Here is a 16,387-nt window from a genome sequence, read left to right as displayed (position 1 = left end):
AAATATAGTAAAAGATAAATAATTGGCTAATTAAAAACAAAAAAAAAGACAATTGAAAAATCTGCAGGACAATTTAGTATGTCTTTTAGAGCATACAGTTGAGAACATTGCAATCTCTTAAAACGCTACATGTTGGTTTTGATTTACTCTCTTCGTTTTCCTTTCACCCTATACCACTTGGTAGGACTGGGGAATGAAACTGGGAATACAGGAGTGAAACTGAGCTTGGGGAGAAGAGGAGGGTCACAACAAGGTTGCGTTTTGTTTTTTTTTTGTCTTTGTTTTCCACCACCCAAATCTATCTTTGTTGTCAATACATGAGCATTTCCCCATGTTGAGTCTGTTTTGCCCATAATGGCAATTGATAAGTAATCCATGGACTTACAGATCTATTTTCTCCCACCTTCTTGTTGAGGAGGGGAAGTATGTGAATGGCTGGGTGGGAGTTTGGTGCTTAGCCAAGGTCTATGACCAGCTCTCACATTCTTTGAAGTAAAGAGAGTTACCTCAAACAAATTTCCTCTTGTCAAGCTGTGGTTGGTACCATGGACTCTGAGCGGGGCACTCCCAGCAAAGGTCAGGTCTTGGCTGGTGGCTTGGCTTCTATGTGTAGTAGTTCCCTCTTGGGGCCAGCCTTTTGCAGTGTTCAATATTCAGGGCTATTATTTTTTATTTATTTGTTGCATTCTAATTTAGGCACTTGGCATAAGCTGTCAGTGGCCTCCTTGGTGATGTTGTCTCTTTGACCTTCTCTGTATCTAAAGCCCACCTGCTGTTGTTACCTGAGGTGCTGTCACTGGTTTGCATTTTGCCTCAAATGCAAGAATGCAAAGCTCTGATGAGTTCATGCATTCTTCTTGTTTTTGTCCTGCCTGTGCCTAAACCATTAGAACCAGGCAGATGTTATTTTTCAGGCAAGCTTACACCACTCATCTGTGCTTTCCTCATTTTACCAGTGTGTACTGGTGTCATCTAAAGAGCTAGAGCTGGACAAATGTAGTCTAATTCCTATCTTCTGAGAGACACTTTCAAGCACACTTGGACAATACACAATTGTTTCTGTCACTTCTTGAAGGCATTGGGAGCAGTAAGTTTGAATAAAGAGAAATAAGGATGTTTTGTTGCATATGTTTTTCTATTTTGACTTAGTGAATTGACCTTAAAGAAAAGAGATAATATTTTAGACAAATAATTTCTCATTTAACTTTGCTTTCTAAAACAATATGCTGTATAGGCTGAGAAGTGACTGTGATTGCTCTGGCATTTTGTGGGAACTGTTTTCTGCTTTTTCCTAACCTTTTCCATTATCTCTTGCACATAGATGAAAACAATATGATTTTCCCAACCTTGGTAACCTTATTGTCCCAGATAATTTTCCTCCTGCTTGAGTATTCTGTACAGGCTTAGTCATGGTAAAGTCACAAGTTGTGTGTAAAGAAGCTAATTTTCTTGTGCAAAATGGACAATGGGCTTTCAGTAACCATTACAGAAAGTGTTGTAAAAAGCAAAATTAAAGAACTGCACAGGTTTGGTGTTTTTATGGTTGTAAGGATGATGCGACATGCTGAGTGCTGTAGGGAGTATGCTTAGTAGGACTTGTAAACACTGTTTCAAGAAATACGAAAGTAGCTAATGGGTATATATAAAAAAAGTGTCAGTTCACCTGGTCCCAGTTTAGCGAGGGCTTTGGAGCCATTTTGGTGTCCAAGGGTTCTGCCAAACCAATCTGCAAAAAAATTAGTAAGCTGACTTTCTTTGGTAAGTGATGTTTTAATTTGTTTTTGCTGCTGCTATGTTGGTAAACTACTCAGAACGTGACTGGTATGATATGTATTTGGATCTAGTAACTTCTAACTTTTGATTCATTTTATATACCATATTTAACAATGGCTTAGCTGAAGTATGTAGAAAGTAGCTTTTTATGTACTTTATGTATGCTTTCTCTATATGGGTTATTTTCTGTTGTGAGAGCGTGCTGCAAGTAATTGTGAGCAGCTTAGAGATCCTTTAGGGCTTTATAATTACTCAGCAGCCATAGTGAAACAGATTTGATGCTAGCAGCGAGAGTTCCTTGGCTAATATAAATACTTGAACTACTAATTACAGCCTCTGATCCTCTGCCAGTAGTAATTAAATCCACTATTTCTCCACCCTGAGGGTGCTGAACTGGTGTAACTTAGGAGAAACCAAACTTCTGCACTCTTGCCAGACACTTGGCCAATACCATTGTATATGTTCATGGCTCCCAATGGATCATAAACTGTGGTTTGAAGAATGTTAAAATGATACAAGAATACAAAGGATATTTGGTAACAGGTTTTGCTTAACAATATGTTCTTGCTTCAGAAAATGGATGCCAGATATGTTCCAAGACTAATGTTTGGAGAGTACATTCTTCATAAAAACTGCTTTTTAGTACTTCCTGTATTTGAAGGCATTACTGTAAGGTAGCTTACCTCACCTTCTGAAATGCACTTGCAGTACCTGATGTAGCATTTATTTGGGTTGGTTTTCCTTTGCACATTTATCTGGTTTCAGACAACTTATATCTTTCAATCCTGTACTTTTGGTTGCTGGACTCCATAGTCTTTGGTGCCTGTTTTTGTGTGTGTGGAGTTCTTGAGATGGCCAGCAGTGTTTGCACAGTGTGTGTGTATGAGGAGTACATGGGCAGCCTGCTGTGTGAGCCACAGGCCTTCATAAGGGCCAAATGGAGGTCCCACTTCCATAGTTAAGTTCTAAGGCAGCAATATTTATCTTTTTATAAATAAGCAGCTGTTTTAAAGACTTGATTTTCTGCTTTGTGAAATTTACTCCTGGGGGAAGTGTTCTTATGTCAGAGTATATTTGTTTATTCAGAAGTAAAATATTTGTAATAATTGTAAATGCAAGTAATCATTTAAAAAAAATATTAGAGCATTGCATGTTGTTGGAGTTGCTAGTAGTTTTCCTTGATACAAATGTCCTTTTCTGTTTTGGAAAAAAAAGCCTTAAACATTAACTCTTACTCATGTCTGAGAAGTGTTGATGCTACTGGCAATTGAGAGTTGATGAAGTAAAATGTTGGAAAATGATGATAAGTAGGCTCAGATTAATGCTGGGTTTTAGCTGTATGAAATTTGAGTGCCTGTCATGTTTTCAGCTCTACTCACTAAAGATAAGAATGTAATCACTGGTACTTGAACATATGGGAAACTGGGGCTTAAAACTCTGTCAAAGGCTGGCAAGATTTGATTTTGCTTCTTAATAAAAGATAATCAATATTTTAAAATGTGTGCAAATGAGCAAGTGTTCCAAATACATTTTACTTTTAAAAGATGAATATTTTCCCAAGGTTTAGCAACAAAACAATTATTTTCAAGCAGTACCACATATTGAGAGAATTAAACAATTGAAATTCAAATGCTGCCTTCTGAATTTTCAAAGTAAGAGATTGGTGTCATGCAGGATGTTGTAATGAAATCTTTTCTATGTTGTTTTTTACTAAAGATCAGGTATGGAACTCCTAAGGATTTTTTAAACTTATTTGAAATTGTATAGTAAATTTGTCAAGGGAAAAAAAGTAAATATATGGAGATTTGAGAAAATCATTAAACACAGAAAAATGTTTTGCAATAGTATCCTTTTTCCTTAGATGTTAGTGTGTCTATCTTACTGTTTAAGGACTGAATAAGAGCACAGCCTTGATAAGAGTCAACTTCAGTAAGTATTCCTGGTCTTTTAGAACAAGTGATTTTTAAGATGTTTTTTAATACTGTTTTGTTGAAGGAAATCTAAGAGTAAAATGATCTTGTTTCCAAAAAATCCTTTCATTTCATCTTGCTGAAAAAGGACTTCACAATCTTGTTAGAATTTGTTAGGAAAACCATGAGTAACTAGAGAGAGAGAGAAGAATGGAAGCTTTTATATGCAAAACAGGAAGGCTTAGTAATTCAGAAATATTTGGTACTGTATTATGGGCTGTATTATGTATTTGGTTTTCAGCAGGTTACCCAGGGAGATGGCAGAGTCTCCATCCTTGGAGATATTCAAGCCCTGCCTAGACAGTCCTGGTCAAAGAGCTCTAGATGACCCTGCTCGATCTGAGGGCTTGGACCAGATGATCTTCAGAGGTGCATTCAAACCTTGGACACCTTGTGAATCACAGTTGTTGAAAACCAAATGCACAAAACATAATACAAACAGTGTTTTTTGCTGTTCAGATGGGATCTCCTGTGTTTCAGTTTGTTGTCCACATTTCATGTGGTCCTGTCACTGGTCACCCATGGAAAGAGCCTGGCTCTGTCCTATTTGCACCCTCCATTCAGGTATTTATATGCATTGGTAGAATCCTCCAGAGCCTTCTTTCCTCCATGCTGAGCAGTTCCAGCTCTCCCAGTCTCAGTCTTTCCTCATAGCTGATGCTCCAGTCCCTTCATCTGTGTGGCCCTGTGCAGGTCTTTCTCTGGTATGTCCATCTCTCTTTTAGAGAGGAACCTAGAACTTGGACAGATAATTGATTCCCAGTAGTAAAATCCTATTACTAATAAAATCTAAATATCTCTTCTGAAGCTCTGTAATAAAACTGATTTATAGTACCTGATTTTTATACAGTAGCAGATATTTATTTCTTGTAGTGCATAGGGCTTTAGTTAAATAGGGTTTGGAAAGATAAAACATCAGTTTTTAACTGAAGGTTTTTATGAAGGCCTACATTGATGAAGCCCTATAGTACTAATGATGACTATGGAAAATGAGCTTTTAATCAAGTATATTGGATGGATATATAGAGGGTTGTGTCTTGTCTCTTTGATGATATAGTCTTCAGGATTGGAGAACTTTTGCTAGTGTGGTTGTTCTTAAAGCATTCTGGTGCACAGTGCTAGACTGATGAGGTCTGTGATGGGAAACACCTGCCATGGTTTGTGACAGTGACTTTGAGGGTCTTCAAATAATAATCTTTCACCCATTCTAACCAATTGCTTCTTGTGTGATACTAGCCAGTAGCTGCTACCAAGAAAAGATTTTAGGAAGAGATTTTGGCTTTCTTAATTTGCTTCTCACAAATGAAGTGCAAGGGGCAGGAGGTGTGTGTGTGAAATTTTAAAATCATGAGATTAAGACCCTGGGGAAATCACTGCTCTCTGAGTTACCTTCTTCCACATCAGCTCCATGGATGCAAGTTAATTAAAGCATCATTGTACAGTTGAACTGAGGAATACATTCCAGGTTACTTTAGAGTACTGGAATCACCATTTAGTCTGAGAACCTGGGAGAAGGACTGGAAAGGCTACAAACTGTTCATAAATAATGCCAGAACAAGAAATAAAAGATCTGCATGCAGCCAAAGAATAGTAAGCAGTAATGAAGAGATGAAGAACTGTTTGCATGAATCAGAAGTTCATGGTGAAATAAAAGAAACAATCTCATTTTCCATGCTTACTGCAAAGGCGAGGGTGCCAGTGCACTGTTTGTTTGGTTTGAAAATAACTAGGTATCTGGAAGTTGATACAAAAAAAGGACTCAGGACTAGATTAAATGTTGAGAAAGCTCTCTATAAGGGCCGAGTCAGTGGTGAAACAGTTGATAAAATCACTGAAGAACGTGTGAGAACATCTATGATAAGCAGTATTATTTAACAGAAGATTTGGATTTTGCTGACAGGGTAGCTTCTTAAATGTCTTTTTCAATCTACATATAATTAAAGCCTGAAACACACTATGCACTATTGTAAGAAAGATGGAATCAATAACTTATTTTTGGGGGAAAATATCTAATGAGCATATTCATAACAGTCAACTTCAGCTTTATTTTAGTATGCAAAAAAGTACAAGAGATAAGTTCATTTACATGCTGTCACCCTCAAATGCAAGTGAAATGATTATATGCACAAGTAATAATGCTGCAAGACCCAGCAACAGTTCGTTTGGCAATTAAACAAGGTTTAATGATTGAAAAATTTTGCTTTAAAGGACTCTAATCCAGGTGTTATTTATACCTCAATGTGAAAATGAAAGCCTAGACATTTCCAAATGGGAAAAAGAAATCAATTACTTTCAGAAGCAAGTGCTTCAGGAAAACATTATTATTCTGAGTGCATTTGACAAATGCTGAGCTGAAATTAGTGGACTTTGAGTTTTTTCAGAGTTCTTAAAGTATTAGGTAAATATCTAGGACATGCTAGCAAGGACACTTTGCACAACTCTTAATATGTTTCTTCTCTTATAGAAAATTGTAATCTGGCAGCTTGAATTAACTGGCAAAATGAAAAGAAGACATTATATATGTAATATTTATAATTTAGAATATATATTTTACAACATAATTTATATTTTATTATACTCGTATATAGGTTTTAAATTTTTAGATACAGCATCTAAGCAACATTGATAATTATTGTGCCCTGCCTCTTAGAGTCCAAAAAGAAAATGGCAGTGCTAATAATATAACTTTATTTCTTTTGTTTGTTTGTTTTTTAAATAAGTTAGTTGCTGCCTTTGATTTGTTTTCCTTAAACATAGAAGGCCATTTAGTGTTCCATGTGATTGTTACATTTGTACTAGAAGCCCAGTAATGCTAGTCTGTATTATTTATTTCCTTTCTTTCATAAATTTGGTGGTACTAGATGGAAATAATCTAAATGCTTTATGCATTTTTGCATAGTTTTGTTAGTTTTGAAGAATGTTATTTGCTGTTAAATAGGTTGTGTGTTGTGGAATAGATGTAACATTAATTGTTTGGTGTAGTTTTTATTGAGCATATTTCAGTGTAAGTGCTGCTGAAATAACTTTTAATAGCTGAAGAAGCCTTGGCAAAAATTACTTATTAATTTTGTACCGTGCTTGAGATTTGTAAGATGCTGTGAAAGGTTAAACCCCAACTTTTTTCAAAAGAAAATTGATCAGTATTAAAATGTCAACTGTCTAGGTACAGCAGCATACTGGCATGCAAACACTGCTCTCTCATTCCAGGTTCCCCAGCTGCATAGCATTTGCATTGTGACATTTTCTAACAACATTAGCACCATAGCTGATGTTTCAAAATCAATCAGTTTCTCTTGGTATGAGACAGCCTGCAGCTTAGTTGGATGTTGAAGGTGTTTGTCTGGAGTGTAATTAACTTGAATTCTTGGGTTCTGGCAATATATACAGCTCATGACTTCTTAGTGCAAAATCATACAGACCAGGTAATATAATTCTGAAATGTCTTTTAGAAAAGAAATAAAGGCAAGCCAAATTAATATTAAGGCTTTTTCAGAAGTACAAAACCTTTCTATTGGACTCTATAAACATTGAGTCTGAAATTTAATCTAAAGCAAGTATTTTGGTGCCTGGTGCATTAAAATGCCTTACTGGAGAATTCATAACCTTTAATACTACATTTTAAAGAACAGCCAGCTAGAATTCAAATTTTGTTTTAGCATTTTAGAGTTTATATTCATCAACAATGCTTCTAATCAGAGAGAAATGCATTAAGAAGTCTTTTGCGACTATTATGTCCTCTGTTTAGGCTGAATTCTAGAATAAAATGTACATGAAAACTATTTTTTTTTTGTTGCTGAAGGCAGATTGCAGTGGGAATGAGATTTTATATAAAGGATTTATGTTTCAAATGTCATTGTATGGTAGAGTTTCCATTTTTATATCAAGGCATGGTCTTATATATGGACTCATGGACTCTGTGTAAGTGGAACTGAGGCTTAAAGGCCTGCTATTTATCGTAATCGTGCTGGATATTTGCAGAATTCATGTTCAAGACCAGGCTGGATGGGGCTCTGGTCTAGTGAAAGGTATCACTGTCCATGACAGGGAGTTTGGAACTAGATGAGCTTTAAGGCCCCTTCCAGCCCAAACCATCCTATGAGTCTATGTTGATCCTATAAATATGTGAAGAGTACTCTGAGATGTGTGTAGTGTATCCCTAACAATATAGTGAATGCTATGACACAGTCTTTGAGTAGAACTAAAATACTTCTACAGCATTATTTTTAACCTGTTCTCTATCTTAAAATGGGAATGAGAGTGGAAAGCTTCCCAAAGGCTTTTGTAGCATGTCCTGAAGACTGTTTTTTCTTTTCATCAAATGTATATTCCAGAATCCAGAAGGATAGCTAATGTAGATTAACTAGGGTTAAGGAAAAAAATCCTGAATTAATATCAAAACTTTTACAGAAAGCATCTTACTGTCTTCTTTTGTTTCTCAGTTATTCCTGGTGAAGGGAGAAAGCTGGGATCTGTTATTCTGACTTTCAGATACGTCATGGCTACAGTATAGTCAATTAAAAAAAACATAAATGGTTTGGTTACATAAAATCTGATATTGTGTTAGATTGGTTACATTCAGAAAACATCTTAAAATGCTGGCCAAACAAATCTTTGAATAAAGTTTTAATAGTACAGCATTAGTACTAATGAGTTAGTTGGAACAAGTGTAGTGCTTATTAATGTTAAATAGCTATTGCTAAAGGCAGTGTCTGTTTCAAAAAGTTCAAGAGAAAGACCTGAGTAGGTAAAGTAGTGCTTGATTAGTAGAGCAAAAGATAATTTTATTTCAATCCACTAAAGATAATTTCTAACTGTATACCATTCCTTTAGATGAGTTACTGCTGCAGGTACTACTGTGATGTCATATTTTACTCATATCCTTTTTTCCATTTTTATGGAAGGAAGCTTCTACCTTCTTTCCCTCTTGCACTTTGCTACTGTGCAGGCTCATACTCAACTGGGTGATGCATTTAATGGGAACAAATAGCCCATAGTGCATGTGTTGGGCACAGATAGGTCAGGCAGTAAGTTGGGCACAGGCCCTGCAGAGAGACCTTGACAAATTAGTGGGCTGGGCAGTCACCAACTGTATGGTATACTTCCCTTTAACAAGGGAAAGTGCCAGATTCTGCACCTGGGATGGGGCAACCCTGGTTGTGTGCATAGACTGGGGAATGAGAGGCTGGAGAGCAGCGCTGTGGAATGGGACTTGGAGGTCCTGGATGATAAAAAGTCAAATCTGAGTCAGCAGTGCCCTGGCAGCCAGGAGGGACAACCCTGTCCTGGGGGTATCAGGCCCAGCATGGCCAGCGGGCAAGGGAGGGGATTGTCCCACTCTGCTCTGCCTGGGCCAGCCTCACCTCAAGTGCTGGGGGCATTTCTGGATGCTACAATATAAGTTGAAGGAAAATGTGCTCTTTCAATTAAAATTGTTCAAATATTTTGATGAGGGCTCCTCAACTATGTTTAAGGAAAGCTATCCTTAGTGTTAGATATAAAAGAGCAGTGTCATGAGGATACCACATCTTCCTGAAATGAAACATTCGAAATAACTGGACAAAGTGTTTGTTCTAAGACTTGAAAAGTGTTAGATTTTATTCTCACAACACCGTGGTTTGTAGAGAATATTACCTTGTTCAGGCAACATAATAGAGGAAAATGGGGAGTAATTTTGCTCCTAAGATTTGCAGATTCAGGAAAATATTGGCTCTGTGGATTCTCCATTGACTTCAAGGGATTGTTTTTTTGCCCTTCAATGGTGGATCCTTAAACTGCCAAGCATAGGCCACCTCTTCTATATTCTTTCATTGCAGTGTCAAGCAAAATCTTGGTTAAAGATCACTAGGTTTTGGTTCTGCCTCAATTACTACAACTCTCCTAAATTAGTTTTAAACGAGTGTTTCTGTTATTTGATAGTGCTCACACAGAAATGTAGTTTATTGTATATATAACTTTGATAATAATGTTGATACTTTTCAGGTTTGGAATGTTACTTTTTTTTTTTTTTTTGCTGCTTACATCATTATCCAGTCAGACTATAAACATCCTGTTATAAATGCATGCTTTTTTCTGATTAAATGCAATATTTCAAGTACTGCACAGAGAAAAATGCTTATCTTATGTAAAATTATACCTATGTGTTTGAGTGTGCACACAAATACTGTTTTCTGTATCTCTTAAGTTAATAATGGAGAAATAAATATATGGTATTTCAGGTGGTTCAGTCTTTGTTCTGATAACTTTGTTAGAAGTTAGGTGTTTAGAAGGCTTCCAAATTCTTTTCAGAAATAACTTCTGATTTTCTGGTTGTGTTTAAAACAAAGTTAGAGGGTTACTTTATAGGGGATGTGAATATAGAACAATGCATATATTGACCTTTAAAACTCAGTAGTAGGAAAATTAGTGGTTTTTTCTAATAAAAAGAAACTTTTGAATAAATGCAGAGTTTATGTAAGTTTTAGTGTATCATATGCATCTCAATCTATCTCCATAAAACAAGGGAATGTGGATCATGCTGTAACTGCCAAGACAGCTGCCTTCCTTAAAAGGAGGATGAATGGGTTGCTGAGAGTGCCAGGTTAAAGTTTTCTGCAGCGGTCAGATGGGCTGAGTACCTTTGGGTTACCTGGGGCTGAGAAGAGCCGTGCTGTGAGACAGTGACTGCTGCAGTCCAGGGCTCCCTCAGCAGCAGAAATGGCCCTTCCTCCTTCCCTGCTGGCCCTGTGCTCAGTGGCTTCAGCCTTCCTTTGGCAGACAGTTCCTGCAAACCTCCTCTCGTTTATTTGGTCGATGGTGCTGTGAGCTTGAGGTGCGAGTTTCAAATTTGATCCCAGTCTGACTTCTGCCCAGCAGCCAAGGTTGTGAAATGGATGTAACAAATGGTTGGTCTCTCAGGTGTTACATATTTTTAATTAAGATGTATAATAATTAAATTAATTAATACTTCATGCTATTTTTGAGTTACCTGTAAAATACTTCAGTACTTGATGCCTATTTATACAGTGTGAAATATCTTGAAATTTCTACTTTGTTCAAAGGTAGTTTTCAAAATACAGCCTAAGAATCATGGCAGCCACAGAATCATGAAATACATGTTTATGTTCAGTATTTTGAGATAGATGTATGTCAGAATTATCCAAAGTGCTATGTTTGTAGCTCTTATAGGTGAAGGTAGCCACCTTATATACAGATACTGAGCAAATTTAATACATATATATTTCTAGTTATTTTAGTTAATACACCAGTTAGCTAATATTGTACAATAATGTGACATATAGACTGCTGTGTTTATTTTTGCAGGAAAAGTTGAATGTTTTAACTAGTCATATGAGTTAGAAGAAAAAAAATATTTTAGAACAATCAAATTGCAAAATAGGTTATGCTCATTTAAAAGAAAACAGTATACACAGAGGCATGTTTATATAAAAGTCACATAGTGCTAAATACTATGTAAATTGCTTTTATACAAATGTAAATTATATATAATATGGCTTCATTAATTATATTTACATTGGTAGAAGGCTGTCTAGGCACAAGATCACTTCTAGTTCAAATATGTTTGGAAAAACGTATACCACTTTCAATAATGTCTTGCTATTTAATTCTAATTGCATTGTAATTTTAGAAAAATGATTTTTCACTGTTTGTTAACTTGTAAATATTTCTGCTAGCTTCAGATTCTGGAAGGCTGTGCTTAGTTGTTTTTAATAGGAGAAATGATGTCTTACCCAATGTTGTATAAAGTTGTAACAATGCAGTGTGACTTCTAACATAATTCCTGCCTTGTGCTATCAGTTTCTTTAAGCTAATATTTTGTTAATTGTACTCCTTTTTTCTTCCAGCTGACAGCACGATCACTACCTTCCATACAGTCCGATGAGAGACTTCAACCTCTGCTTAATCATCTCAGGTAGTATAAAGTGAAAGCTTGACTATATTCCTTCATACAGATTAAAGTAATTGTTTTGGTAGAATGCCTTAGGTACAGGTTTTTTACAGACCTCATCTGTGTGATTGGCTTTGAAAAAAACCCCAAAAGTAATTCTTCAACTTAACAAAAGCTTTATAAATTACATGGAACATAGTTTATAGAACTAGTGTTGCTTCTAAGTAACAAAAAATAGTTGTAGCTTTTATAAAGGTTGTTTGGTTTTTTTTTTTAATAGCAAGTGCAAAGTTGTTAAGCTATTTTATGAACAAAACAGATTCCAAATCACAGTGCTCAGAGCATGGGCCTTCCTTGTTGCAAATATTCGATGCTCCTTGCTCTTTTTGGATGATTTTGCTGTCATTGATGAATGGAGTACTAACATGTTGTTTTAATAGACCTATGTAGATTGCTGAAAGTGTGAACCATTAGAATAAATAGCTTGTCTCCCTCTTAGCTGTGTGTGTGTGTATAGCTATATCTAAGTGTATATATATGTATATAAGCTTTCTACTTTATTTGTAGAAGAAGGTAAGTAAAGAACTATGGTCTCTTTCTTTTATATATGTATATATATATATATGTATATATATATATATATATATATATGATTGCTTTTTACCACTTTATATGGGAGACTTTTCTTACTCTGGTCATATGCAGGAGGACAAGGTCCAAACAATTAGAGAGAGCTGGTTTAGAATCATGGAATAATTTAGCTTGAAGTGAACCTCTGGAGATGATTTAATCTAGCCCGTGCTCAATGCAGATCTGGTTAGATCACGTTGCTCAGGTGTTTGTGTTTGTAGAATTTTTAATGTCTCTAAGGATAGAAATTTACTTAAATATTGAATGTCAGCAATGAAAGCTGTTTCTGAACACATACATCTTAGCATTAAGATCATTGAAATGATGTTGGATGAACTAGAAGTGTTGAGGCTCCATCATGGCAGCACTGCATGGGTAATTGGGATGCAGATCTTGTTTGCAGATCATGCTTCTTATTTTCTATGGTGCTGTACTGCTTGAGCTGTCTGTTCCCAAACGCTGACATTTTATTTTGATTTTTAAAAGGCTCATTATTTCTATTATATAGGAAGAGTTTTATGTTTTGTTGTTTTTAGTGTAAATCAGAATATGAAAAATACCTTTCATTGTATCTCTGCTTATTTACATATGATTGAACTTCGTTCAAAAGCAATGAATGAAAACAAGGATTGCAATGTTATTGTTACTGTTACATAGCTGGGGTTACTTCTGAATGCCAAAAACCTTCCATGATTTTATTACCCTACATCTTACTGGGGTTGTAAAAATATGCCTCAGTGGTATACCTTTCTTAATTTGAAGATCAAGATCAATTAAGTTAGCTTTTTATAAACTGTGCTCTCTAGGAGTAATTACTGAGAAATTGAAAATGTTTTTTGGATGTATGCTCTATTCTATGTAAGTGGAACACTCCTTCAGTATCATGATCAGTACTGTCTGTGCTTTTTTGTTTTTTTTTCTAAATATGGAAAAAGGAAACATTCCAAAAGAAAGTTCTTCAACAGGGATACTATATGCCAACTGCTATTTTTGTACATTGTTATGTTACCTCGGAGAATATATGTTATACAGCTGGTAAATCACTTCCATTTTGCTTTTTTGAAAATGGAAGGACTGTTTCCAGTTTGTTTTGTCACCAACTGAAAAAATGATACAAATACTTCCAAGTTGCCTATTTGGAAGTTTCTTTAAAATTATGAACAAAATATGTCAGACCTTGCAACTTGAAAAGCAACCTCTGGCAGTGAACAGATAGGTGACCAAAGGGAATTCTTTTACTTCTATAGTAAAATTAGTAGTAATAGACACACGTGGTTTAAATACTTTAAATTATTTATCCCTTTTGTGTGATGAAAAAAATCTATTAATACAGTAATCCCTAGAGGAGTACCTAGGGTCCTATATTCTTCAGCTTCTACTTTATTGCCTTGGGTGATGGAATTGAGTGTGTACGCAGTGAGTGTCACATGATATGAAACTGGGGAGAATGGTTTGCACCAGATGGGTGCTCTGCCTTTCAGATGGACTTGGCAGGAGGGAGAAAAGGGCTGCCAGGAACCCTGTGAAGTCCAACAAAGGGAAACAGCAGGGCGTGCAGTTGGAGAGGATTGCCCCATGTGCCAGTGTAAGCTGAGGGCTGAATGGCTGTGAGTGCAGAAGAGGACCTTGTGGTCCTGCTGGACAGCAAGCTGTGAGCCACCAGGGTACCTGTGAAGCAAAGACAGCCAACAGTCCCCTTGCATGGCATTAGGAAGGGCACTTGCAGCAGGTCAGGGGAAATGATCCTTCCACTCTACTCAGCACTGGTGAGACCACATCTGCAGGGCTGTGTCCAATCCTGGGCTCCCCAGTACGTATGACAAGAGACTGAGAAAACTGAGGTTGTTCAGCCTGGAGGAGATAAATTGCAGGAAGTGTGTGTGTGCATTTTATCAGTGCATGTAAATAGGTATCTGATAAGGAGGAGTAAAAAAAAGTGAGAATTTTCTCGGTGGTATCCAGTGATAGGCCAGGAGGCAATGGGCAGAGAATGATATACAGTCTCTGGAAATTCTGCCTAAACTTAAGAAAACACTTTTTTCTTAGCAGAGTGGTTGAACATTGGAACAGGCTGCTCAGGAGGTTAGAATCTCTGTCGTTGGATGTGCTCAAACCCCAGCTTTATGAGATCTAAGCAACCTGCTGTAGCAAACACCATTTTGAGCAGGGGTTGGACTAGATGATCTTCAGTGGTCTCTCTGATCTAAATCCTATATGATCCCTCACCTCTCCCTTCAGATAAAGGGAAAGAGGGTTTCTTTGCTATGTTTGCTCTAATGTTGGCTTTATGAGTCCTAATTACTTGGTTTCTTGTTTTTGTCTGATATGAAATATTTGCAGCCTATAATTGATAAATTATTTTCTTTCAAAATTTCTAAACTTAAAAATATTTTGGAACTGCTTTAAATGATGCCATAGTGTTTGCTTTCTTTTTCAGCCATTCTTATGTTGGCCCAGATTACAGTGTCCAAAAGAACACTGGAAAAATTTCTCTGGAGCAAATCGATGCTGTAAGTTGTTTCTGGAGTTATATAGGATGTTGAAATATAACTTTTTAAATTTAAGTACTCTATGTACAAACTAAATATAAAACCTTTATCTTCTTTTCATTCATATTTGCTTTGTAACTGTTGAATGAAATTGCATTGAAGTTCAAGACAGAGCAGAATTAGTTGAAAATGCATCTAATAAGGATTCAGACTCAGAGTGAAGTTGCAGTGAAATGCTTAATTTGCTGTTCAATTTTGTACACTTTCACAAATACGTAGCATAATTATAAGCAGAATACAACAAAATTTTCTTATTTAACAATCTTGCAAACCATGATGTTTAGTTTATGATTACTGTGTTGCAGTATTAGTCTTTCCAATGCTGGGTTTTTTGATTTTTGACTTCCAGGAAGGGTTTTGAAAACAAGGAAGTAAACAAAATGGAAGTAACAGTCCATTCAAAACATATTATAACTCCTTTATCTGAATTTTAGGAATCGTGTGTTTTCAGCATCCCTCTTAACCATGATAGTATTTCTCTGGCAGTGAAGTAAAATTGCCTTGCCTTCCCCATCCCCCAAAACTCTATAAAAGGTCATTTTGCCATTCCAGATGCTAAAATAAAGAATAGTCAAGGAATATTGTAATGCAAGTGTGGGTATATTTTTCCTGGCAGCAATTAAACCTGTGTAACTTTGTAGCTGGAGACAGTCTGATAGTACCAGCTGTATTACTCTGTCCCCTGGACTTTGTTCTTGAGATGGTTGTTGAATTGGTTAGTTTGTGGACTCACTTGTGTTATGAATTCAGTCCCAAGGCTCTCTGTACATGCCTATCTTTTCTTCCAGCCATTGGCATTTTCAATTGGAGCTAATTAATAATTGCAGTAAACACAAATCCTACAAATTAAATGATCAGTATGCCTTAAACAGAAATTCTTCTCCTGTCAGCTCTCTGTGAAGTCATTCCCTCTGTGCATGCGGCAGCTGCACAGAGCCCTCCGTGACAGCCACCACCTGCGGCACGGAGGCCGGATGCAGTATGGACTCTTCCTGAAAGGCATCGGCCTGACTCTGGAACAGGCACTGGAATTCTGGAAGAAAGAATTTATCAGAGGAAAAGTGGATGCAGATAAGGTAATTCAGCTAATGAAAAGTATCTCAATGTGTAAATGAGGGGATGTAGATAATGTGGACGTTGTGCTACAGATTTGAATAGATGCTTTTTTGAAGTAGAAAATTGGGCAAAAGGTACAGTAATGCATTTTAAAGGTGGGAGGGTTTTGGGTTTTTTTACTCTTTGCTTATACTTTTAGTAATTTTGTTGGTTATTGATCTGAACTATGGGTAAAAAAAGCAAGCCATAAAGATGCTTTCATAAATGTGGACTAGACAAACCTTACCAGTAAATTACTAGGAAACCAGTGTCCTTTACGAAGTACAGGTACAATGTATCTAAATTAATTCCCCAAGCAGATTCACCAAGCCCAATACTGTCTGAAAGACAAGGTTAGACTTTTTTGTTGTTTAATAAAAAAAAAATATTAGTTGGACAGCTCTGTGTGAAGTAGTCTTTCCTTAGCAAATTTACAGTTGAAGAATGAAAGAACAAACTGGGGACAGAAGACAGAAGAATATGTT

The 16,387-nt window shown here is 36.4% G+C and overlaps 1 protein-coding gene across 1 annotated transcript in view; it reads left to right on the top strand.

Moving 5' to 3' along the window:
* The window catches only part of PRIM2 (DNA primase subunit 2), an 88,661-nt gene that overhangs the window by 40,872 nt on the left and 31,402 nt on the right, over positions 1-16,387 (top strand). Inside the window, exons 7-9 of the mRNA XM_053973572.1 lie at positions 11,585-11,652; positions 14,696-14,768; positions 15,698-15,883. Of these exons, the coding sequence (XP_053829547.1) occupies positions 11,585-11,652; positions 14,696-14,768; positions 15,698-15,883 (327 nt within the window). The remainder of the gene's footprint in view (positions 1-11,584; positions 11,653-14,695; positions 14,769-15,697; positions 15,884-16,387) is intronic.

The sequence above is a fragment of the Vidua macroura genome, chromosome 3 (assembly GCF_024509145.1).
Source record: "Vidua macroura isolate BioBank_ID:100142 chromosome 3, ASM2450914v1, whole genome shotgun sequence".
Taxonomy (NCBI): Eukaryota; Metazoa; Chordata; class Aves; order Passeriformes; family Viduidae; genus Vidua; species Vidua macroura.
This window is presented reverse-complemented; position numbering and strand designations above follow the sequence as displayed.